This window comes from Cynara cardunculus (assembly GCF_001531365.2).
Source record: "Cynara cardunculus var. scolymus isolate 2C chromosome LG 13, CcrdV1, whole genome shotgun sequence".
In the NCBI taxonomy this organism is placed as follows: Eukaryota; Viridiplantae; Streptophyta; class Magnoliopsida; order Asterales; family Asteraceae; genus Cynara; species Cynara cardunculus.
The window spans coordinates 5552551-5579259 of record NC_037540.1 but is presented as its reverse complement, the minus strand read 5'-3'; the positions used below and the strand labels follow the sequence as shown (position 1 = coordinate 5579259).

The following is a 26709-nucleotide window of genomic DNA, read 5'->3' as shown; positions in this document are numbered from 1 at the left end:
AAATTTATATTTCATTCAAAAATAAATTTATTATCTTTTTTCTCAAAACCACATAAAAAACATATTAAAACATCCATAAAGACGAAATAAAACGAAACATTCAAATAAAGATATATCTTGTTACATTGCACAAGTACCTTTCTAGTTCTTTTAAAATGCACATAAAATTAGCAATTAAATCGATTATATGTTTATTTGACATATTTTGCAACATATATTTAGGTTAAAAAAAAATCATATTCAGTGATTATGTTTAACATAAAATTAAATGAAATTAAAATTACAATCTTAATAGCATAAAAAGGGTTCAAGTTCGTTTTCCGCAAGAAAGAAACATGAACCAAGTGTGTATTCAAACAAAGTCGTTCCGTCTTTTTGATTAAGCTACACGATCAACGGTTTATATTAACAGCGAATATGTTCTTCAAGATTTATTTACTAACTTTCTGTTTTTGTCTTGTACTTGTTTGAAAATAATTGCTATGAATTAAAGAAAAGAAAAAATTGTTGTCACATTTCCATTTAATGATTATATATAACAAATGAAGAGCTTTCTACCAAGAATTCATAAAGCTTTCTTGGCCTCTAACCGGTTACGGTCAGCCTTGATCTTGACTACAACCGGTTATGGATGTAAAAATCTAGAACCTATCATAACCAACATAACCGATCGAGTAACCCAGTTGCAAAGGTCCAATCGTGCATCTGTTTCTCCTGCTACACACTTTGAATATCGGAATTGATTTCATTCTAAAAATTAGTCTATTAGCTTGTTCGTATAATTATGTATCAAGACTAGATTTATATGCACAAATCGTGCAGCGAGCTTCATTATTACTAGACGTCGTCAAATGAGCATTTAGTAATATCCCAGAAACATCAAGCATCCACATGAACCTTTACCTTCAAAGGAAAAGAAAAACAAAAAGCAATTCTCACTTCAATTGCAACAAACTCAACAGTACAACACCCCATTGAACCACACCACAATCACAAGAATAAAAATGTACAAATAATTTGCTTCATATATAAGGAAAGAGAACCAAACATAACCCATATATCCCCCACCCAAAGGTAGATAGGGTCTGGGAATAAGATGTACATAGACCTTACCTTTACCTGTTTGTCCCTCCCATGAGAACCACCACCACCTCTAGCTTGCATAAAGGCAAAAGAAACATGTAAGCAACAAACATAACTAATACACCACTTAAATGGATCAATAAGTTAGAATTTTTAAGAAAAAGATCCATCTCTTGCTTTCATAAACAAGTGTGTTTGAAAAGGCAGGCACAAATCCATGGATACTAGATGTGCCACTAGCTACAAGGCCTAATGCAAGCAACCTCAAAAAAAAATACAAAAAAGTACAAAATTATTTTCAAAAAGTTAACCAGCACAAGGTGGATAATCTTAGTGTTAGCCGTTTACCAAACGCTTATTGGCAAAAGTCACCACCCTCGTTCACCTTACCAGGTAACATAGTAGAAATCAAAATAGATTGTTGGTAAGCATGTTTTATCAAGTAAATCTTTTTCCTCACTGGGTAAGATTTACTTGATATTCCTCTTATTGGGTAATTCTCGGACTTCCGCATGCTCACTAGATAAGGTAAGTGACACCTCATTGGTAAACGGTCTTAATTTATTGCCTCTTTAAGCCTTAAAAGGCTTGCTCAGTAGTACGATCATAACAAGCAAAAAATAATTCAAAATGTTTCTTAAATCCTCAACACTACACATGTTAAACAAGGGCCACTTGACTTCTTTTCTCTTGTGCGTATTAACACGTTTGTTTACCCTGCTGAAATCACATAGTGGCGTGGCATTAAATTTTTGGTTTTACCCAAAAAGCTCATTCTGATTAAAACAACTACTAGTATAAACATAGAATGAAATCTATAGCTTTGGATTAAAATTATACTTCAAGGATACCTGATAGAATTAAGCACTCAAACTGGAAAATCCCAGAAATCATATTTTTTTCTTGCTCGCAACCCATAAAGCTGCATCTCATACAAGGTTCAGTTCAATCGGTAAGTAAGAAACATGCCACTGGACATGGTAAAGAGCAACATGTCCTTGAAATTATAAAGAGGATTCTATTTGGATGTCCTCCAAACTGGGTATTCCTACTCTTCACATGTACGCTAGTGCACATAAATTGACATCATATAAAATAACATTAAACAACTATAATCATCTAATTGACATCATATGAAATTATGATCCAATTTCATCTGAAATGTGAAACGACTTGGCATTCATGGAACAAGCCCTTAAGAACTGGAAGCAATGTAATCCTCATGCAGCTGAATACCCAGACGTAGACAAATACTAAATCTAAACCTGGAGGAGGAAACCTAAAAAGCGAATAAAAATCTGCTGTCCGTGAAGCCATGTCATTATTTTATTTTATATAATTTTTTATTTAATTAATGTTTTCTCTCCTCAACAAATTGACATGTGGCTTCACGTGATTTGGGGACAGCAGATTTTAATAAAACACGAGCACCTAAACAAGGGCAGGAATCTTATAAGTTGAATAGTTCCCACAGAATGGACGATCATAAAAGGGAAAACAATAAAGAAAAGGAAAAAAAAAGCACAATTCAAAACACAAGCTAATGAACTGTACACCCCATGCCTTGTAAAATTTTATCTAAACAACATAGCAAATATTCCCACCACTTCCTGACCACACTCTACTTTCCAGCCAAAAAGACATGACCTTACCAATTTGCCCCGATAAAAAAGTGAAAAAGTGTAACCATTTATTTCTCTTTGGTTTCAAGAAATCATAATTGTTGCAAAAACCCAAAAAGGAACACTCTCTTGGAAAAATTCAACCATGGTACTAAAATTTAGCTATCAAAATAATCACTGTACTAGTAAATAATTGGAGGAAAAATCAAGGTGTCTCAAAGACAGGTGAATGGATAGAGACGTGCTCGTGAATTTTGTTGGCTCGAGTTCAAGCCTTATTTGCTGCGCCTTTTGCCATATTATTTCTTATAAATCATGGCATCACCTATTTCCAAAAGGTAGATGAATGGTGCCCAGATACGAACCCCAGGCCATACTTGATGGATTCCCACCTCTTCAACGCTACGGAAATTCAGCAAGAAAAAAATGTTCACTAACTATAATGTTTTGGGATTCTTACAGCAGAATCATTATTTTGAAAGCTAAAGCCAAGTACAATGGCTGCAATTGTTTTCTTCCTGATAAAAATGGTGTTGCTGTCGGGGCTCATCAAGGAAAAATGTGTCCAAATGTCAATTTTTGGTAAGAAAGATTAACGGTTGAATAAACATTACTAGCGGTTACTTTATCGTTATTTAACTTGATTATACATGATGCAGAACAAATCCTAACAAAGGTGTTTCCAAACAGTTTGAAATCAGGTAACCGACTAGACAACATTCAAATGGGAAAAATCATTGTGGGATGGAGCAAGTAATTCTTTCCTAAGAATATGACATTATAAGAAAGGATAACTGTTGCAAACCACAATATGCATCCCAAATCAGACAACTTCCAATAGTGACGTTAACTCACCCTGTTGAACAGAATCAATTTTATCTCCTTCGAAATTATATTAACTTGCTAAAGTTAAATCTGATTAAGCAAATTCAGTATTTCACAGATCCTATCAAGTTGCTTGTGATTTAACACACTGGGAACTTTGACAACAAAACAGCCTCTTTTTCAAGGTAGTCATCCTGAAATTGAGCATACAGCAAAGATCGAATATAGACCAGAAAACTTATGCAAATAGTTAACATTCTTTAGATGTGGATACTCATCCTGAGATTTTAAAGTATACATCACAGAACAGAACAAGTATGGCTAAGAAATTTATGCAGCCGGTTAATGGAAGAGTTGATCAGTTAAGATATACAAAGATATATAGGTGAGGATTGAAACTTATAAACATTTACACAGGTGGCCATATAAAATAACTGTGTTTATAAGTGACGATGTGAAATTAACGCAGACAAGCTGAAGACCCATATTCAGAAAGAAAAAAGAAGAACCTTGACATGATCACTCCTGCAACTGTTTAACAGAACTGCAGGAGTAGAAAATGGCACAAAAGACTAAAAAGATGATCAGAGTATTGATACTTACAGAAGTTGGAAAGGCATAGAGACTGTACCTTAAATGACAAAAAAGTAAAGAGACTAATGTCAGAATATATATGTAGATACCATGCAGGATGGAATCCATCTCTAGCATGAAAGCAGTAAAAATAAACAGGATCACTCACTGAATATACTTTTACTTCAAAGCTCCAGCACACACGCCTCCATGCATGATCATCCAGAGTGACCAAACCATGAATCAGGTGGAATAGAGCATCATTAGAATATAGATTTAATTATGGACAAATGATTTAACTAGCATAAAGAAAAAGCATTATGTCACCTATGTGGCCTCCTAACACAGGATGACATATACAACTAACAGAAGGCATGAAGCACTTGTTTAACATATAGCTAGACACTAGCACCTATATTCTACAACAAAAAAAGAAACAGATTTCATCTTCTAAATGCTACACGCGGAAAATATCACAACTTTCAAAGCCAGAAGCAATGAAACGAACTCCAGCACAGAAATTCTCAATGGCAATAGTGCCCTTCAAATTTCATGAGTGCTAATGCACTCGTGAATAAGAAAAAAAAGCTTAAAAGTTATAACTTGTCATAATAAGCTCCAAACAGACAAACCAAGATACCTTCTCCAGAGTGCCATTAAACATCTAAAGCACTGCCTGGTGGCCTCATAGCACTGGTAGATTCCTGAATGAAAAAGTAAATTAGACTCTCCAGGACTTCAACATAAAATCGTGAGGTGCATTAAACTAAGAAACTGGAACAGAGATATATTTAGTACAATATATGTTCATTAAAGAACGAAGTAACCCACGCATCATAAACAGGGAAAGACAAATTTAAAGTCGTCTTAGACACAACGATGAAGTGAAGAAAAAACAAAAAATGGAAGCAATGAAAACAGTATTTTGTGCAAGCACACAAAAAACCAGATTTCTATCATTATCAATCTATAGAGCATAGATAACTTCCAAATACAGTTGCAGGAGCTGATGTTCAATATACAAAGTAAAGAAAAAAGCTTGAATTAAGATTTTCCTTAATGGTCACCATCAAGAATGAGTACAAGAGGAGAAAACGCCTGTGGCGAGTTATCTTACAATAGAACAGTACATATTCCACGGAAAGAACCGCCAAGAGGTCGTCCAACCTAACATCATGTCTGCGGACTTCGGCCATGTCAGGAACTGTGTCCGAAGTTCTTAAGCCAGCACATAGATAAAGACAGATAAATGCCCAATGATTAGAGAATAAAATGAAATTTAGATCATAATTGATAAAATGCAACAGCATTTCTCTGAGTCACGAAATCAGCATCATTATCACTTGCCCGTGATGAATGGATGGCTCAGTGCCTGCTGCACAGTTATCCTCTTATCAGGATCTAAGATAAATATCTTCTCCAGAAGATCCTTAAAATTGGCTACCATCTTTGCATCCTCTCCAGGAGAGCTCATAACAATAGAACTAATGTCTTTCGGCTTCATATTAACCAGCCTCTTTACAGTCTGAAAATTGAGTTAAACCAGTGTCATAAGATAACTCACTTTACATGGTAACAGAGTACAACTACTAATAATGGTGCATACCTTCTTGGTAACAGGGTCCTCCTCTATGGCAACAAAGTTGAGGTCTGGATCAAAATGAAGTTCGGTGAATGCTCCCTACAGGGAACGTGGGCAAAAAGACAGCAGAAAAGTACATGTTAACTTGCTTGCACCAAATAAGAAAAAGGAACAAGGAGAGGAATAAAATACAAAACAAGCCATAACAGCTTCTTTGCCAACATAACAAACCATTAGTAACATTCATACTGGCAGCCTCAAACTCATAAAACAAAATAAGTACACAGGATGTGCAAGAGAATTGAAGAAGCACCTTTCGCAGCATCTTTTTTGCAAATGGACCTTTCAGTTCCATGTGAAGGCGAAGCATATCGTTGTTTGTAGCACCAGGGAATAAAACCTTCCCAGTATAAAGCTCAAACAAACAGCAACCAAYGGACCACATATCAACAGGATGATCATAAGTCAAACCTAGAACTGCATAAACAGAAAGTTTGACAAGTCAATGACTTGCTCCACATATGCTGGTGTAGCAGCTACCAACATATTAATTTTAATGAGTAAAGAGGATATTCCAGCCAAGGGAGCATACCCTTTGAATACAGTACTTACTTATTTCAGGGGCACGATAAAAGCGGCTCACAAGGTACGGTGTGATCTCATTTTTCCCAGCAAACATAGCATTTCCAAAGTCACAAAGCTTCAGAACATTTTTCGCATCGTTTACCTGAAGATCATATGAATTAGAGTGTCTATGTTTATCAGAGAGACGTTAATAAAACAAAAAGATGACAAACTAAAGAATCAGGTTAAAAGTACGAACCAGCATGTTATCTGGCTTAATGTCGGTATGAAGGACGCCACAGTTTCTAAGATGTTTTAGAGCAATGAAGAGCTGTTTTGCATAGGCCCTTACAGCAGTTAGTTTAAGACCAATATTACGACCAAACTTCTTTAATACTTCACGAAGATTCATATGAAGAGACTCAAAAACTAAACAAAGATGATTCCGGTACTTGAAACTGGAAAGGAACCGGACACAATGGCGCCTGTCCTCCATGTCTGCACCAACTAACTTCTTCAATATGACCAATTCTTCTAAACCAGCTTTATACCTATTCAAAGCACGTAGAGCAAGAGTTTAGGCTTTTTGCATTCCCCCGAGTAAAATTCTGAAGAATTTATGTGTAAGCATAGAACAAGCATAGTCACCAAAAGCAGGGCCAGTTCAGCATTGCCTACATTTTATCGTTGTTGCGTATGATTTTTATTGCCACTTCTTCTGGATCACCAGATCCGGCCTTGAGATCCCTTGCACGAACCACTGTTGAAAAAACGCCTTTACCATGAGCAGCAACAACCTCATATCGACCATCAAGTATTTCCCCAAAACGGTAACCTGCAGGTGAAAGAGATAACTGAGAAAACACAGTAGATTTCAAATCTAAAATGACAAATACAAAATGGGTCAAATAAATCTCAGTTAAATTATATGTATCAATCAGGCATTGTTGGAATAACGTTCCTGGGGAAATGAAAGATTCTTGAATCTAAGTGCAAAGTTCCAAAGGTGAAGTACATGCAAAAGACAATATAATTCCTTCCAAAACTCCAAAGCCTCGTGTATCAGGCAACAACCACAGCCAATTAGTGGACAACGACTTATCCCTCCAGGGAACAACCTTATTATTGCATATTAAAGCTCTAAATCTGCATCATCTATCTTTTAACAAAGCAAAAACCAATATCAATGATAACCACCTATAACTTCTACATATTCATTGTGCCTCCTTACACTATATTTCTTTTGCATGTCGAACTTCTCTTGTCAAGTTGTCAGTCATCTCTGATATTTACATTAACATTGATTATACAACCCACTTGTTCTTCTTTTCATTTTCTGTGCAAGTCAGCAACCCACTTTGTAAGGGAAAGACTTTACCATTTTTATTGCATTTTAGAGCTCTAAATCTGCATCATCTGTCTTTTAACAAAAGCATAAACCAATATCAATGATAACCACCTATAACTTCTACATATTCATTGTGCCTCCTTACACTATTTTTCTTTTGCATGTCAACTTCTCTTGTCAAGTTGTCAGTCATCTCTGATATTTACATTAACATTGATTATACAACCCAATTGTTCTTCATTTCATTTTCTGTGCAAGTCAGCAACCCACTTTGTAAGGGAAAGACTTTCACCATTTTTTAAAGTTTCAACATGCTTTGAAATTGATAGAAGTGCTGGAAGAAGTAAAAAAGCATGTGGTGCATGAAAAATAGCAACATTTGTTATTCATCCAAGATGAAAGAGAAAACTTGTAACAAATCATAAAAATGTCAGTTATGGCTTTATGCTACTTACTGTAATAACCTTCTGCATCATCCCAATTATCCTGAAGGCCACTTCTCTGGATAGCCAAACCATCACCTTTTCCCTGGAAACATAACAAACACATGAGGACACAGAAAACTAGTGTATAAAAATACAATCAGAGTTAGTGCAAGATGTCTTCACTGCAAGAAACAATAGAGACTATAATATCTGGCGAATTTAGAAGCATGTGGACTTTGACTTGTTACAAAGAAGATATTACAAAACAGAAACTATGATATATTTTTATCTGTGACGTGTGAGGAAACAGGGATGGAAACAGAAAAAAGATCGACGGTCGAGCAAATGCACACACATCTTAACAAACAGAAATGGAGTGTCACAAAGTAATGATTGTAGAAGCAAGAGAGATCCAAAAGAATATGATGATAGAGGAAAGGCACTAATTTGACAAAGGTTTACCATATAACTTCTCTAGCAGTAAGAAATGGCAAATATCAAAATAGAAGAGTTAGCTTACTTTAATGCCCAATGATGACATAACGAGAAGGATAGTAACTTAAAATTGGTTTCCCATATAACTTCTCTAATGATAAGAAAGGGTGATATCAAAATAGAACAGTTGGCTTATTTTAATGGCACCAAAAGCAATGACAAGATTACCAAGTGGCTAGACATACAGATAAGAGAAGCATGTGTACAATAAGAAACACCTATGTGTAAGAGTTAAATGCAATATGATGCAGTTCTCAAAGAACAGTGTCAGAAAAACAGACATGAGCCATGCAAAAAACCAATCTCTGTCACATACCACAACCATACAATGTTAGGTCAGGTCACATTAACAAGTATTCTACTTCTAAAAGGATTTCATCATATGGCTTGAGCATCCAATATTACATTTTAATCAAGCATATGTTTGTGCTTAAGAAAACAATGAGCCTGTGTCTTACATATTTTCGTACTCCAGCTGGTGACTCTCCAAATATATCATCAGAGAACATGTCATTTGATCTCTCATTCTGTGCATTTCAAAGAAACCAGTCATCAATTGAGAGACTTCACAGCTAATTAGTAAGGAATTCAAATAAAATCCAAACAATCCATACATATTTATGCTTACCATTTCACGGACTCGAGGTGGAGATTCTCCAAATATATCATCACCATTCGATCGCTCACTCTGTAATATTCATTGAAATAGAAATCAATATACACAGAGAAACTAGCCAGTTATTTCATGAAGTACAAAAAACCACCGCACCTTTGGAGTACCCTCTCCCAATCCCCCAGTACCAGAGTTCCTCTCAGCACCAGAATTACCATTTTGTGGAGTTGATCTACCAACAGAAAATGGTGTGTCTCCAGTGTTAGTATCGGATCCTTCTCCTTGACCATCAAGAGTGCCTGAATGAACTTTAGCTGCTGAAGCTACAGACTGAGAATTCTCTTCCACATTCTTTTTTTGGATAAAAGGCTCTCCCACATCCTCTTTAACTGTTCAATGCAATGGAAATAATGCAGGAAACAAAAAAGTGTCAAAAAACAAATAACAAAAAAGCCTCCATGCCCCAGAAGACTTCAAAAAACATTTTGGGAGGGTAACTTTGTTGTGCCTTGTTCAAAGTTTCAGTGAAATCATAAAACTACCGGTAGTTCCTCCAAAAAATTAGAAAGCACATCCCTTCTGCATTGTCAAAATCTAATCATAATCTGTAACCTCTCATTCAGTGAACATTTCACAATACATCTCACAATTATGTGTGAGAACTCATTTTTAATCCACATAATTCAAAATACTGAAATGACCACTCTACTTTGTTTATACATTAAGCAATTAAAGTTAATGGGTAGTTAGCAGGGGTTATACATTTATTTGATACGTGTGGAAGGTAACTGTCCTAACCAGAATGCAAAGTACCACATGGTTTAACGCATTCAAATCTTTTTATAGCAACTTATATTACGTTATTTGATGTAACCAATATAACATCCAGCACCATGCATACGTTAACCATCAAAATATTCAACAGAAAGATAAGAGTCACAATTTCTAATTTACTTTAAGATAATTTTATGAAAACCCTAAACATGACAATCAAAGTGACCTCCATCCCTAAGATGAACTCAAGCACACAAACAAAAAGCTCAAACATGAAACACATGGGAAAAAGAAACTTACCTGTATCCTCAAACTGAGGCTCTTGTTGCTTCTGCCGCAATGGCTTAGTCCTATATTTTTCAAGGATCCTTCTACTCTCCTCTTTTATTCTGTTAAGATCTTCTTCTTCATCGTCCTCAGCTTCCAATGCACTTCTTTCTTGATATACCTCTTCATCAACCTCCTCCCTAAAGCAAACTTGATTTCAAAATACAATTTAAAACAAAAAGATCAACTGATAAATGCAGATGTATAAAACAAACCTTCTTTTGGTATCTACATCTGAAGGTGCACCTTTGAAACTATCAGCTTTTTCTATGTCATATTTCCTAGGTCTATCTCTGTAGTTTGTTTCCTCAGGCCTACGATGTTTGTAATCATCGATCCTATCACGACCACCACGTCCATCACCAGCATCATTGTGGTTGTAAGTTCTTCTATTTCTACTACTCTCTCTCTCCATACCTATGTCATGTGACCTCTCCCGTTCCCGCTCTCTCTCTCGCTCCCGCCTTCCCCTCTCTCTCCTGTCTCTATCTCTCTCCCTGTCCCTCTCCCTCTCTCTCTCCCTATAACGTTCTGCATCCTTGATGCTTTTGTGTTGCCTCTCCACCTCAAGTTCCTTCTTTTTCACTCTGTCCCTCTCAATCTCTTTCAAATCTCTCCCTCTATCTCTATCCCTATCCCATGTCTCCCAGCTGCCCTCCCTAATTCTCTCTCCAGACTCCCTGCTGTGATGCTTATCTACTTGTAGACCATGTCTGCTACGACTAGAACTACGCTCTCTTTCCTTATCCCTTGCTGAATCTCGACTGCCATGTCGATAGTCCTTTGTAAGTTTGTTCAGTCTTTCATTGTCACCATCCCCGTTATTTTTCCTGCTTGTAAAATATTCAATATCCTCTTTGTGTGTCTCGAGACGAGATGCTCCATGAGAAATGCTCCGAGACCGTGACCTCTCCCTACCCGGCTCATGAGACCTAGATCTACTAGTAGTAGTAACATCTTCCTGACTTCTTTCATGCACATGCACGCTTGACAAGTCTTTTTGCACTTTCACGTAATTTTCATTAGACAAAGATTTCTTCCGGTCCCTCGTTTCAAAATCATCATCATAATGACTCTTTCTATTACCATTTCCTCCTGGTGACCAACTTCTTCTAGGTTGGTTACTGACTCCTATATGAGACTCGTCTCTCATGTACCCATTATCATTATGCTTCTTACTTCGATTTGCCTCCTTATCAACTGCCTCACATATCTTGGAGCCATGAACAGAATTCCTCTCCGAGAAAGCCTTAGCCACCACGCCATCATTTTCATGGTCCCCATCCATCAATTGTCCACCAGATAGATGAGCATTATCATCATCCAACGGCAACCTGATACTACGATTAGGCACTACCACAGCACCACCAGTTTCCTACAAAAAACAAATAAAAGATTAAGAAACAATGAACGCACATTTACGATACATAGCAAAACTAAAAGACCAACATTAGATAACAAGTTCAAAAATGAAGGAAAAAAAGAACAAGAGACATGTAACCAGTTCTTACAAATCAGTTGAAAATCATCAGTAGCCTTCATGATACTCCTAATTTTTTTAAACTGTGGCCTGGAAAATAGATGTGACTGGTGGTGGAGTGCATAGCTCCTTTTCGAACTCATATCACAATTCTGTGTGTCGCAAACAGGATCTTAAACCATTTGTAAGAACCCAAAGACTCCATTATACAAATGAACAAGGGGAAATCAGAATACTAACATGATTTATGGCCATCTGCAAGTTTTTTATGGCCAAAGCAACAAAACCACACGGTTTCATTAAGGTTGGAGCGAACCAAGTGGGTTTGCGATTTTTAAATGAAACCAAGTCCTTTCGTTGCTTATGCAGTAACAGATTCGCTCATGCGGCCACAACACTGTTGTGCAGTCTAAGATATTAGAAAGTAACAACGAATCCTCGTTGGCTGCTGAGAAATGGAAACCCTAATTTTACTCGACCCAGTTAAGATTTAACCGGTTTATCAGAGACGAAATTGGGAGCAAAAAGCTCAATTTTATACCAAGTTCTTGCCAATTTCTCAGCAACCAGAAATAGCTACAAAGAAAAATCGTTGAAGTTCATGGATTTACAAAAATAAATAAAAACAAATAACGTGGAGTTCGAACAGACCATTTTGATTTCTCCGGACTCGGCATCAGAATCTGCTGTCTTCTTCCCGTCGAAATCAGCAGCATCTTCTTCCACAATCTCTCCTTCCTCCATGTCATAATCAGGCCGACAATTAGCAGACGGAGGATGAGGAGGAGGAGGCGGCATGTCTGTGACTTCTTCCTCGCCCTCCTCACGTTTGTCTTCGTGCTTCTCGTGCTTTCGACTGTGATGACGGTGGTGACGGCGACGGTGATGACGGTGCTTGCGGCGTTTTGAGGGTTCTTCAGATTCGTCGTCAGATGAACGACGGTGCTTGCGTTCTTCCCGGTCGCTGGCCATGGCAAAAACTAGGGTTGGGCAAAATCGAAGGAATTGAAAGGGTTAGATTCAACGAATTGCAAGTATGGGTTAAATCGAGTAAAGAAATCTCGATGGTTTTTGTGTTGAATCTGGTACAAGGGATTTTTGCCCAACCTAGAATTGTCACTCATCATATATATATACAACAAGGACGACTAATTTGCATTATTGGTAAAATTTAACAATTACATTTTTTTAATTTTTTTTTTTTAATAAAGATCATATAATTTAATAAAAAATAATAATTCATAATCAAATAAACATAACACCAACGCCATTGTCGCCCCCGCGGTTGTTATCGCCACTGCTATCATCGTCACTACTATCATCATCATTGCCACCGTCACCGCCTCCACCTCACCACCACTATTGTATTCAATAATCTAAATAGACAAATTTCAATTCTTTTGATTGATTTCATTACAAATTATGTTGACCAAATGTATGGTCAAACTTGATTAAATTTCATTTCGATTTCTTTTTATATTCCGATTCCTTTGACATATTATAATCTCGAAAAGGGACATAAACAATCTTACGAAAATATTATGTATATTATTGATTATTAAATGGAAAAAATATAAAAATCTAATCTTACTTTATTTTGATAAAGTTTGCCAACGTGTTAATTATATTGATTTGTCAAGTCAGATGCTACTCTTGCATCGGCTCATTCTCTTTCTCGTTAGGGAATTACCGAGGCAAAATCAAATCTCTTGGAAGTATGGATACCCGTATAATCGTCGAAGGATGTTGAAGTGACAAATTTTTGGAAATTGGGAAATGTTGATTTAGGGGATTGTTTTATTTTTATGTAATATTGAATATTTTTAAATATTCAATAAGTAATAAAAATATTTTCGTATAAGAATATTATTTTATTTGAGTAAAAGTTGATTACCGGCAATTTCAACCGGTCCTACACGAAACCCGCCTCCAATGCCACCAATGTGAGAGGGCATTTTTTGAATCACTCAGAGGTCAAGGCCAGCCAGGGGGTTGGGATTGAACCATGACATGTATTGTATTTGGATAAAGTCATCTGACCCTCTTATCAACTGAGCTACACACCATAAACAAGAGTATTATTTTATTACTTTGCATGTTTATGAAATTTGTGTAATATTGAGGATTATTCAAGCCGCAACGTGGTCACATGCAATAAAGTTATCTGGGAAATGGAGCACGATAACAACTAAATTGCTATTGACGTAAGGTTTGCAATAAAAAAACATGCACACAAAGTATTCTAAATACGCACCATGGTTTAGTCAATATAGTCAACCATATATGCAACGACGTCTAATTGTTTATACAGTTTAGCATATATAGTAATGACAGAGATGCTGAACTGTACGTTCATCGATGATTCTTCACATTATTCAAATAAAATAAAATTTGAAGGATTATTTACATGTACATATTTACATCATACAATTTTATTATAAGAACTTTGCTACTTTAATGTATGTAGCGGTCTATGATCGGAGCTTCCTCTTGTGCCTCGTAATGAGTAACCACCTCTCCGATTTCAAGAATTTCAACTCTACGCTTCATTTTTTTCCTTAGTTTTATGGCAACATCAGCTGGTTTAAACCTTCCGCATACACTGACTCTGTTTTCCTGCTTTTCTATCAGGTGCTTTTCTATTTCTTTGCCACCATAATTGAAAAGAGCACAAGAAAGAAAACAAGAAATGTTAGAAAATGACATCGATCTTTTACAATAATCAAATAGCTAAAATCTTCTATCATGTTTGTTTACTGATAATTATTATAAGATATTTACGATTTTCGTTGTTGTCTACAAGTTTTCTTAATTTTATCATTTGAAATGGGTTTTCAAGTATTTGATTAGTAGTTAAAGATTTTTTTTTATTAAATTGAATACCAAATTAAATGTTTTATATCTTGACAATAGAAATACCTTCTAAAAACCAAAAAACTTTATGCTTGATGATGCAAAATGGCGAATTGTTTCTTAAGGCCCCATTTCACAACAACGATCATATATAAATATATTTGACTATTTTGTTATAGGGTTTGGGTTCCGTTGAGAAGAGAAGTTATGGTAAGAAACGTAAGAAGACATCTTTATCCTTAGATCGATCATAATTGAACGTCATCACTAATAAGGTGCACTAGATCAATTCATTTCTAAAGCGCATTTCATGGGTGAACATGAGATTAAAAGTGATCAAGGGTTCAAATATCTTCTTACGTTTCTCACCATAACTTCTCTTCTCACACGATTATTTGCCTTCTGTTATATGTGTATCAACATGAATACTACACCAACAAATTTCTATACATTTTATGGTTAACTACGAGCCCACAAGCAAAGGCGGATCACAAATTGACTGGATCACAATAATGGAGGGGCCCGAAAATATTTTATACTCAAAACCTTAATGGATTGAAAATGTTTCACTCTATAAGGAAAAAAAGCCCACGGGCCAAGGCCTCTAAAGACCCCTATGGCCATCCACCCTTGCCCACAAGCGTAGTTGTGCCTTTTTGTTTTAGTTTGGTTCTATCTAACGTCCAAATTATTTACAATTTTGTAAAATAAAACTATACAAAACATTTATATATATATATATATATATATATATTTTAAATATAACTGTTGACTACTATCACAACGTAAACAATTAAATACGTACCTTTCATGTTTAAAATGTTTCTCCTCATTTTCCTGCAACAGGAGTTGCAATCAAGATTAACCCTCATTACCATGCAATATGCCTATCAAATTTCCCACATAAAAAAAGATAATTAGCAGCTAAAAAAAGACCAGTGAGGAGAAAAAAAACCGTTATAAGTCACAAAAGCGAAAAACATCCCAATGTCTTTCAAGATTATGGTAGCGAAATTAGTTCAAGTTTCAATAAACTCTATTCTTACCTGTCCCTCCATGATATTTTGAGAATTCTGCTACGAATAATATCAGTAACGTACAAACAATACAAATAAAAAATATCAGTTTGTTCGTTAGTTTTTAATACAAATGATTTATATTACAAATGTTTGGACCATTATGATATGGATATGGAAAAGGATGATGTTTTTAAGGGTGAGGATAGAAAACTTGGGGAAAAGAAAGATGAGGAGGTTAAGTGACCTTTAAAACAATTTAGGGTTTACTTTTGGACTACTTGATCTCATGTTAGGGAAAGCATATCATTGTTTCCCCTCGCATTATTATTTGCATAGGTCTTGTCATCATTATATATAGAGAGAGACTTGGTATATATATATATATATATATATATATATATATATATATATATATATATATATATATATNTATATATATATAGATTTGGGATCACGTGAGACCAAAGGTTTTTCGTGAGACCTGTAAGACCAATTATCAATCTTTGGATTAGATCTACAATTTAAACATTCATAATCATAAAATTGCCATGAGACTTCTCAATAATCACAAAATTGTCACCATACAACTTTAGAGCATTAAATCATTAGCTTATAAAGTTGATCAATGAACATAAATTGGTGTCACGAGTCTCACGAAGAACCCAACCCTATATATATGTGTATATATAATATTATATTTTTTGGTCGATTTTATATACAATTGGTATAACTATAAGGTATTTAGTGTTCTCGTTTATATTTTTACCAAATAATGATTTTTTTGAAAGGCTGGTATAATATTTATATATAAATATAAAATAAAATAGTAATTGAAGTTATGGAATGTTAAAGTTTGTTTTTCTTTGTTTTTTTCATATACCTTGTCATCTCATCATAAATGTAACAATCTTTTGGTTTCGTTAAAAAATGTAACATTTTTATATTTTTGGAGTAACTTTTGGTTTTAGTTTTTGAATTTTATTCATTTCATTAAAAAATTGTTTCAAAATTCCATTTACTTTTTTGTCCTTCCCACTTAGGGTGCGTTTGATACACTGAACAGGGATAAGACAGAACAGGACATGGATCCATATCCCATGTTTGACATGAATTTTATGTGGAACAGACAAGAACAGAGTGGAACAGGCCTGTTCCACCCCTACCCTATGGAACATGATGGAACAAGGTGAAACACACTTATATTTTACCAATATAACCTCAAAATTAAACTTAATTCTCTTCAAAAACATCAAATAGGTCTCTCTTTTACATTTTATTTATTGTATTTTATGTTTCTTAAACTTTCATGTTACTGTCCTCAAAATATTATTTGTATACAGTTTCTATATTTTTATTAATTTATGTAATTTACTATATATTAATAATAAAAAATAATGTAGAAAAGAGATAAAAATAAAAATGAAAAACCACATAAACTTTTTATTTGGTGTCATTTTAATTATTTTGACGAAAATTTCAAATGATATATTTTGTTATAAAAAATAATTATTCTATTATAATTTAATAAATTACATAAATTGTTTTCTTGATTTTATCACCGTCAAACGTATTGTGTAAGGTTCACGCATGCAATTTCTTGTTTTCGATGAGTTTTGTATGTTCTCTTGATCAGAGTAGTAAATATTCGATTTTGATCTTACATGAGTGATTGCACATGTGATAGATGAATTCTTTTGTTTTCTGGAATCCAAGTTTTGTGAATGTGATGATACTATATGGGATCACTAGCCAAATTGTTTTCTTGATGCTTATATTTTATTTACTATTTGATATTCAATCCATTTTAATTGATTGTGCGCTTGTTGGTAGTAGTTTTTTCTGCTTAGTATGGAATGCATATAGATTTGCTTCGATAATGGATTCTTAATGCTTATATTATATTTACCTTTTTCATATATCATTAGTTGATTATGAAATCATGTATTTTTGCAAATGTATTTTTGCAAGTAGTAGTGGTTTGATGTAAGTTATACGTTGCACACCATATTTGTTAACATTTATATTGATTATTTAGTTAAAAAAAACACTAAACAACTCATTGGGGGTAAATTGGTCATTTTAACTAGTTCTATCTAGTCTTATCATGTCTTACCAAACGTTGAACAACTGTCATGTTCTGTCTGCATACCAAACGCACCCTAAGGGTTGTTATGTTTTTTAACTCCAGTTGTATTAGGGTATTTAAGTCATTTTCTAATTTTCTAAATTTTATATTAAAAATGAGAAATTAAGGTAAATAGCCATTTTACTTGGCTGAATTCACCTTCTAACTAACTCTCTCTTATATTCACCAAAAAGTCAATACTTTCACAAGTGCCCGACTACAACTTATGGGGTGGAGAATTGGAGTCGGGGGAAGTTTCTTACACTTGGAAGTTGTTGTTATAAATGACTTCCACAAGTTTGAAACTGAAGATATCAAAAGGTCTTTGACCTAGTGGTATGTGAGTATTTGGCCTCTTAGGAGGTGAATGGTTCAAACCTCACCAAAGGTGAGGAGAGTAAGTGAGTCTATTTGTTCCTATGTAAATATTATATACTTAAAAAAAAAAAATTAGAATGACATCTCCACAAGAAGTTTAGTTTGGTAAGAAGAGTGATATTTATAGAGGTATTGACTTTTTGGTGAGTGTGAATTAACTAAAAGGTGAATTGAGACAATAAAACAGTTATTAATGTTAATTTCCTTATTATAAAATGTAAAAGAAGAGGTAAAAAAAAACCCACACAAACCCTCCCAATCTAAATTGGGAAATTAATAGAAATAGTCATTTCCAGACCTTGGATTTATTTCTTAACATTTCTCTCATAAATTTCAAAAATATCATTAGGTCCGCAAGTGACACCTTTGCGGAGGGTCAAAATGTAAAAAAACGTTTCTAAACCAGGTTATAAGTATATGGACCAAATATGTAAAATAGATAATCCTCCTTTGCGGAAGTGACAGACTAATTTACAGATTTAGTCCCACTTACTGACCTGATTCAGAAACCTTTTTTTGCTTTGACATCTCCGCAAATTGAGAAGGTGCTACATACGGATTTAGTGACATTTTTGAAACATTGGAAAATAAATAGCTAAGTGATAAATACAAAGTTTGATTTCATTAATTGTCCTTGGGAATCTTATATGACATTGATGAAATCATTATTCAATACCAATCACCCCAAGATTTAAAATTTCTAGCAACAAACATATTCCATCCACGAGATAACAATTAATCCACTAAAACAAAACCCTGATATGGGGAGATTAAAAACCCTAGTAATAAGAAAACCAAGCAACAAGAAATCGAGTTCCTAAACCCTCAAGAAAATGGGATCGATCTTTCTTTTTGTCGTTGAAGTCTTTATTCACCCGTTCGAAATGCCTAAAAGAATCTCTGAGTAACGAGAAAAAAGAGAGAAAAATAGAAGCACAACATGGTATTGCATATGCTAGAAACCAAAGAGTGCTACCGCCGCAAACCCAACGGTTCGGTCTATCATGTAACTGTTATGAGAAAACCGAAACCTTTTACATCGTCAAGCTGTCGGGTTCTTGAACAATCTTTGCGAATGTTTTAAGGAAAGCAGCCAAGTCCGCTCCATATACAATTCGGTGATCAGCGGTAACATTTACCTGCAAATATTCATGGGTTAATGTAGGAACAGCCAAAGAAATCTCAACCTTCTTTCAAGAACTACGATGCCAAATCATTTGATGTATAACTGAATTCTTGCGGCCATCTGAATTCGATGATGTTGACTGGATAGAACCTTTTCTTTGATATTGTAAAAGGAACAACCACAAACAATGATATGGAACCATGAGATTTTAGCATTACCAGATCATGAGTTCTGGTGTTTTCATTATCCTACATAGATGAGTAGATGATAGATTAACTTTGACAAATAAAATGAGGTCCAGATTACATGGAGAATCAAGCTTCCAGAACTCCATTCTAAAACCTGAAATTAGGGTTTTGGAAATCCCATCAAAACCCCTTTGCATCTTAAATTTTCTATAACTTTCGGTTTTTATCTTGAAATAAACCGCGTGCCTCTTTAAGAAATTAACCCCAATTCAACTTCTTTTCATCTTTGTAAATATCACACATAAACTTAGCTTTTAACAGCATTAGAGAACGAAAGACAACGAAATGAAAAGGGCACCATCAAATCATATACAACCCAGACTGACCCCAAGGCCTTCTTTCCCACCTTCACCCAGCTCTAATTTATCTAATGTTTCAGCTCCAAATATCAATTAGGGCCCGACCAAGATTAACTTTCGATTATGGATTTAACAATAATCATCAGCTCAAATTTTTTCGAAAATGAGGGGGAAAAAGATGGAACAAGAACAAACTAAAATAAGAAAGATTGCAGTCTTAAGATCTCTTCTTATATTCAAATTCAACTACGTTGTATACCTGAAGAACAAACAGCACCATTGGCCCTAAACCCCTAACATCGAATAGCAACACCCTCTTTGCGGTCAGTTTGTTCTTGTTTGTTGGAGTATCACACAAACAGAATTGCATCATTCTCTATCACTCTGAATTCTTTTTCCATCTAAATTGGGCTAAATCTTTCTTTTTATTCTAAAATGTATTTGACCTCTCATGATTGCTAATTCTGCAACTGCAAGGTTACTAGCATTTGAATTCTCAATAAGTTAAAATACATCAACTCAAAACAGTTCTTTTCCACATTTCATTAAAAAAAAATTAGAGTTGAGTAACATTTAAGACCTAGCATGGACACATTGCGAGGATGGGTTGGGTTCTGGTGAGAATGGAAGTTATGATGAGAAGGGTGAGAAGGGATCTCTACCTTGGACCAATCTTAATCGAAGCTCAACACTAATGCGGTGCACCGAGATGCACCGGTTCAATTCCCTTGATAAGCGCAATTCATGGGGTGGGGGTGAGATTAAAAGTGATCAAGGGTCCAAATCCCTTCTTACGCTTCTCACTTTAACTCCTATTCTCACACGATCCTTCGTCTTGTGAGGATTTGGCTAGACAAACATGGAGCCAGTGATCCATTTGTGCTTTCTACATTTTTGACTAATTAGTAGCAATTAACTCGTAGAACCCAATTTATCATTAGGAAGCTTATGATTCAAACCAGTATTATGAATTTTCATCAGACTCGGCTTGGAGAATAGGAAGCAGAGTGGCATTCTATTATTCATTCATAGTTAACTCATGGGACTGACTTGGGTTTAATTACTATTGAAAGGCTGAAGAAAGATAGTGCTTTCTCTTGGAGAGGATTGAGGCTATAGTTAAAAAAGGAAAAATGGCGTCTTGAGAGGTTCTTGGTAGGAAAAAATAGATAATTCAATTAAGTTTTAGTACAAGTTGCAATACCTTTTCTGGCATCTTCAGGTAATTGCATGTGCATTCTATGTTAACGCTACATTATTGATGCTAGAATTTCGCTTCCAATTTTTGACAGTTGGATTCATTTAACCTAAATGAACCAAACCAAACCAAACCAAACCAAACCAAACCTTTCCTCTATCCAAAGGGGTAGAGAGGCCATTTCCATGAAGACAGCCGACTTGCAATTCAAAAGGTAAAAAGGAAACAGAAGTAGGTGAGAACAATCAACAAACTGCTAAATCATGGGTTCGAATCCCATTTCCTCTGGAAACAACCCTTGGCAACTCGATTGTTGTTCTATGTAATGCTGTAACAAGCTTATTTTCCACTAAAACCAACCTTTGTCGAGGTGAAATTACTTTTAAACAGGCTAATGTAGATTCCAAGGTTATGAAAACGTATGATCCCATCATGCTACTCTAAACTAGAATATCTACAAATTAGTCAAATGTATTTCTTTATGATGATCTTTTCTTCTAGAGGTCATAGTAATAAAGATTCATATGGGTTTGAAACATCATTTAAAATATAAAAAACTCACCAGCATTTGACTTTTCACGCTGAAATATCCATCTTTATCAGCAACAGCAGTAGGCTTTGAAGCTCCAACAGCCATAATAGCCCCCTACAACAAACAAACATCTTTATAAGACCATATCTAATTTACACAGAAAAAGATCCTAAAAAATCACTCTTTTTTGTTAACCCATGCCTGTCCAGGAGGAAGAATAGCGTCGAAGCGATCCACTCCAAACATGCCCAAGTTGGATAGAGTAAAAGTCCCTGCAACCGAAAGCTCATAACTCAACACCGTTTCATCCACAACAGCTTGTAAAGAAAGAAGATCCGATTACCATTGGAAACCAATATAATCTGGTAGTTACCTGAGTTGTACTCATGGGGCTGAAGTTGCTTCGACCGTGCTTTCTCCACAAGCTCCTTCCATTTTTGGGATAACAGATAAAGATCCAACTACAACAAAACACAGAGAATGCATATTACGATTAAAATCTAAAAAGAAAAAAACCAACCACCAAAAAAACAGTAATGGGATCTCTCTCTGATAAAAGATTTCAGATTGCTCATGTAGAAACTTGGTAAAATATTAGTATCTAGTAATGAGAATCACTTAAAATCACAGCACACCTTGTCAGCATCTGGAAGAACAGGGGTAATCAAACCGCCATTGATAGCCACAGCCACAGCAATATTGATGCTACTGTTATAAGTAAAGCTCTTTCCATCTTTGCAACTTGCATTTACAACAGGGTGCTGAACAAGGGCCATAGCAGCAGCCTTTGCTAGCAAAGCGGTCATGGTAACACCCTTAGGCTTGACCTGAAGATCCATCAACAAGCAACAATTACAGTTATGAACCCATAAGTCAATCAAACTACTAGAGTATGTAATGATCAAATCTCAGCAAGAAATAAGCAAGTCTGATGACCTTCTCATATAGAGCATCAAGAGCGTCTGTTATAATCGGGTAACCAACACGGAAGGTTGGCACAGACAAGCTTTCAATCATGTTCTTTGAGACCGCAGCTTGCATTGTGGTAAATGGAACAATAGTTGCCCCAGGAATTTCAGCAAATGTGGGTGCGGATTTAGCCGGGGCAGCAGCAGCTGCTGCCGCAGGGGCATGAGCAGCAGCAGTTACAGGGGCGGCTGAGCTTTTTGCAGGGGCGATTCCGGCAGCTGCTTCAACATCTGCAGGAGTAATCCTCCCAAAGGGCCCAGTCCCAACCAACTTATTTATATCAACCTTGTGCTGTTTCGCCAGCTTCTTAGCAAAAGGTGTCGAAACAATCTTCCTCGGTCCATCGGCCGCAACAGGGGCCGCAACTGGTGTAGGAGCGGCAGCAACCGGAGCCGGTGGCGGTGGCGGAGAAGGAGCGGAAGCAGCAGGCGTGGAGGGAGCTGAACTACCAGCACCAGCGGCTTTCGCTTTAGCTTCTTCAATTTCAGCTTCAGTTTCCGCTAATAAACCAATGGGAGCACCGACTGGAGCCGATTCACCCTCAGCGACAACAATAGCGGCAAGAATTCCATCGTAAAAAGTTTCGACATCCATATCAGCCTTATCAGATTCAACAACGACAACGGACTCCCCCTTGGAAAGAACATCGCCTTCGGACTTGATCCAAGACACGATCTTGCCCTCAGTCATGGTGGAGCTGAGTGCAGGCATGAAGATCTCTCTGATTTTAGCATGGATGGTGGAATTCCTGGTGCGGCGAGTAAATGTAACGGCAGGTGCGGAGGTAAAGCGCCATTGGGGTTTAGTGCCGCCGGCGATAGATGAAGAGAAAGAGAGTGCGGTGGGAACCCTAGATTGAAGAAGAGAGGACGACATGGCAGAGAGAAAGAATAGGGATTTGGGGGTGAATTAGAGAAAATTGCAGAGAGAGATATAGAGATGGGGGAGAGTGAGGCGGAGAAGACGAGGGGAGGATACAGTGTAAACATCGCCTAAACATAGGCCATGTCATCCCAGTTCGTTGGTCTAACCCCTCAACTAACCCATTCTTGGGACATCATATTATTATTCACACGACTCAACAAAACAAAATAGAGGTGATGGTATGTATCAATTTACAGAATCGTATACTAAAAATGTAAAAGACTCAGGGTTGGAATTATATTTTTTTTTCAAATTGTGACACCATTCGATGATAAAAAAACAAATATACAGAGTTTTTTTCCCTAAACGGTGGGCACCATTTGACTAAGAAAATGACACTAATTGAATTCGAACTTAGCTCTGGGATGGAATAAAAACCTTGTATATCAATTCTATCAAATAAACTTGTTCTCATTGTAGTTTTAAAATACATATAATGACACACAATAAATTAATACGGTTGCATATTTCACGAACCTACATTTTTTTATTCTTCAACGGTCGCATGTGCCACTGTGTGCAGTGCACCACTATAAGTCCGTCCATGTAAAAAATAAGTTTTAGTTTTTATGTATAAATTAATAGGCAGTTATATATTCAACAATATATAGAGGTGCATTTAGCCCATCCTATAGATATAATAAAAATGTCACAAGATTGATAGCTACTAATTACTTATATCAAATTAACTCTTACCGAAGCTAGTGAAATTAAATTAGTGAAAAGTTAGAGCTGTTTTTCCAATTTTAAATTAAGGATGTATCAAATCAACTACAAGATTTGGTTATCGGATAACTATATGGGGTCTTAAAAGTGTAGCTATGAAGAAACACATTGTAAATTATTGCTTAGACACCTCAAATTATATTTTTAAAACAAGTCGATAGTTGTATCTCTTTGTAGAATAATAATTCTATCACTACGATGATTTGACTTTCGAGATTAGGTAATTGTAATTAGAGGTCACTTTTGTTAGACGAGGCCCAAAATTAAATAACGTGATCATTGTATTTTGAACACCGAGTTGTGAAAAAGAACTAAGAAAATCCTTGGTTGTCTTATATGAGGCTCAAACCGTTGACCTCGAAGGAGGATCTCCAAAAACTCAAATTTTGTTATCAGTTGAGCTAACCGTACAAGATTGAAATGCAGTATATTCAAATTGCTCATGACTAAACTAACCCTAAAAAGATTATTGTTCTTCTAAACCAAAATAGGACTTTTGATTCTTGGTCTCCTACTCTATTGGTCCAACCCAAAAACCATTCTCCATGCTTATGCAGCATCAACATCGAGTATCCTTAACCAAGCTTGGTGCTTGTTCCGTTCAAAAAACTATGGGTATAATGTAATCAAGTAACTATCAATCCTGACTGGAAACTATATGTATCTAGGTCAGCTTGCATGCACCTCGACTAATCCTATATAACCCAAGTGATAACAATCGAGAAAACCCACAGTGATCCTGAGAAGACTCAAACTGATGACCTATGAGAACTCGTCCCAAAACCTGACCTTTATTTGCCGTTGAACCGGCCCCTCAAGGTTCACAACTCCCTATTTTGTCTCAATATGTGAAGGACCAACTCAACAGGTGCTCAATTTTTTGTACATGTGTATATGATGCAAAAGGAGAATAGATGAAGAAAAACAATAATCAAATCCACAAATAAATATACAGGTAGAGATTCTCAGTATACATGAATTTCAAGGAAAATATCAAAAATCAACATGTACATGAATCTTTATCAAGAGTGACAAAGACAATAATGGTCATATAAAAACTAGCAATTTCTAATACAATTACCTAATTGTAACAAAGAATAGAATGGCCAATATACAGAAAGAATGCACAATATGACATATAGAGAGGTCTTCCATGTTAAAAATGTGAACAACTTCAGATTCTCTTATATTAGAGTATATCACCAATCCAAGGTGATGGCCCTTGAAATGTAAAGATTATCTATGTACTTTATGACCGGAAGCGATGCCTTTATATACCTTCTCATTTCATCCTCCGCCGATTCATCTGTCATAATAACAAAATCAAAATATTAAAATGTTGTTTACCCATGAAAAAAATGCAACATTACTTCCTCTATCCCAATCCCATGTAAATTACATAATTTCCTTTTTCAAGAAGTATGAGAATATGTGAAACCCCTAGATTATTGTCCAAAAAAGCCCCCAAGGAGAGAAGATAGGTTCCAACGTATTTAGAGGAGAAATGGTCCAAGTCTAGCCGATTATGCGACTCTTAACACGCCCCCTCCAACGGGGGCTAGATGGAGTACGATACCCCCTAAAGCGGTAGACCTTGGCTCCAGTATCATCTGAGAATATGTGGAACCCAATTACTATCCAAAAAAGCCCTTGAAGAGAGAAGGGAGGTTCCAACATATATAGAGGAGAAATGATCCAAGTCTAGCCGATTATTAGACTCTAACAAAAAGATTATGAGTAAAAATTGCTTACTTCCTATATTTTCAATATTGCAGTGTATCTATGTGATTGATGTGCTCACCAGTTTCATTTAGATTCAGCAAGAGTTGATCTCTTGTTGGAAGAGCACACATTCCAGCAGAAACTGCAGTTCTGACTGCCCATGTGTGGTATGGTGCACAAACTTGTTTATATGCCGTTGAAGCCGCTTCTTTCAGTGAGTAATCGCTGAAAGATTACAAAAAACACCAAGAACATACACTACATTAATTACAAAATACAAGGTTCCATACGGGTGTCACAGCAGATTAATGTAAAATTACAGGATTAAAAGATGTTAAAAAAGAAAGATACGTACTCTGTTGATAAAAAATTCAGAAACAACTCTCTAATGAGATCTAAGCCCTGCCTAACTCTCCGAAGCTTACGAGTAAGGCTCTCTGCTGATTTCACTGAGTCATTCTTGACATCACAATCAATTACTTTACTCAAAGTGCCATAAAGATTTGCTGCATCAGAAAGATCACGCACCTGACAAGCCCCAATTGTGAAATTAGCTTGGCAAAATTGTTTGATTAGAAATAAAATTTGAGAAAAGATATACTGATTGCATCTATACACACCGGAAAAGAACCTATTTCTCTATGTTAATTTTTATGACAATAATCTATAAGAGTTGAAAATGACAAAAAAAATGTTCGTAATGGTTGAATGATCTTATTTATGTCATCAATGGAGGATCAACACGATAAAGATGTGGAAAGAACCCATATTTTTGACATACAAGTGAGAATATTTTCATCAGTTCCCACTTTCTTTTTTACATGTTGTACAGCTTTAGGGGGTGTTTGGGATTGCTTATTTAAAACAACTTATGCTTTT

At 35.7% G+C, this 26709-nt stretch overlaps 4 protein-coding genes across 19 annotated transcripts in view; all 4 read right to left on the bottom strand.

Moving 5' to 3' along the window:
• Positions 1-515: 515 nt before the first annotated feature.
• Positions 516-12817, bottom strand: LOC112524181 (serine/threonine-protein kinase prpf4B). 15 transcript variants are annotated; one of them, XM_025133894.1, is made up of 19 exons: positions 12363-12816; positions 10447-11606; positions 10205-10371; positions 9287-9519; positions 9146-9205; positions 8976-9044; positions 8053-8125; positions 6928-7084; positions 6509-6800; positions 6298-6412; positions 5999-6162; positions 5710-5784; positions 5451-5628; positions 5221-5321; positions 4273-4807; positions 4134-4161; positions 1935-2005; positions 1114-1157; positions 516-903 (listed from the first exon to the last, which is right to left on the bottom strand). In XM_025133894.1, exons 1-15 carry the CDS (start codon positions 12681-12683, stop codon positions 4760-4762), a joined length of 3213 nt encoding a protein of 1070 aa, XP_024989662.1. In that variant the 5' UTR covers positions 12684-12816; the 3' UTR covers positions 516-903; positions 1114-1157; positions 1935-2005; positions 4134-4161; positions 4273-4759. The 15 variants fall into 15 exon arrangements, with proteins under 15 accessions (XP_024989662.1, XP_024989659.1, XP_024989654.1 ...); XM_025133891.1 differs by having other exon boundaries at positions 1114-2005; XM_025133886.1 differs by lacking the exon at positions 516-903 and having other exon boundaries at positions 928-1803.
• A 1176-nt stretch (positions 12818-13993) lies between these two features.
• LOC112526119 lies at positions 13994-15681 on the bottom strand. The gene is made up of 3 exons (XM_025136509.1): positions 15611-15681; positions 15370-15451; positions 13994-14356 (listed from the first exon to the last, which is right to left on the bottom strand). Exons 1-3 carry the CDS (start codon positions 15620-15622, stop codon positions 14166-14168), a joined length of 285 nt encoding a protein of 94 aa, XP_024992277.1. The 5' UTR covers positions 15623-15681; the 3' UTR covers positions 13994-14165.
• A 3058-nt stretch (positions 15682-18739) lies between these two features.
• LOC112525224 (dihydrolipoyllysine-residue acetyltransferase component 4 of pyruvate dehydrogenase complex, chloroplastic) lies at positions 18740-23363 on the bottom strand. Its single transcript, XM_025135253.1, has 6 exons — positions 22426-23363; positions 22125-22316; positions 21863-21950; positions 21691-21761; positions 21520-21603; positions 18740-19225 (listed from the first exon to the last, which is right to left on the bottom strand). Exons 1-6 carry the CDS (start codon positions 23332-23334, stop codon positions 19121-19123), a joined length of 1449 nt encoding a protein of 482 aa, XP_024991021.1. The 5' UTR covers positions 23335-23363; the 3' UTR covers positions 18740-19120.
• A 1698-nt stretch (positions 23364-25061) lies between these two features.
• Positions 25062-26709, bottom strand: part of LOC112525765 (ACD11 homolog protein-like) — a 3587-nt gene continuing 1939 nt past the window's right edge. For both annotated transcript variants that reach the window (XM_025136023.1, XM_025136024.1), the window contains exons 3-5: positions 26186-26358; positions 25910-26055; positions 25062-25414 (exon numbers count right to left, since the gene is read on the bottom strand). In XM_025136023.1, coding sequence (XP_024991791.1) covers positions 25308-25414; positions 25910-26055; positions 26186-26358 — 426 coding nt within the window. In that variant the 3' untranslated portion in view covers positions 25062-25307. The remainder of the gene's footprint in view (positions 25415-25909; positions 26056-26185; positions 26359-26709) is intronic.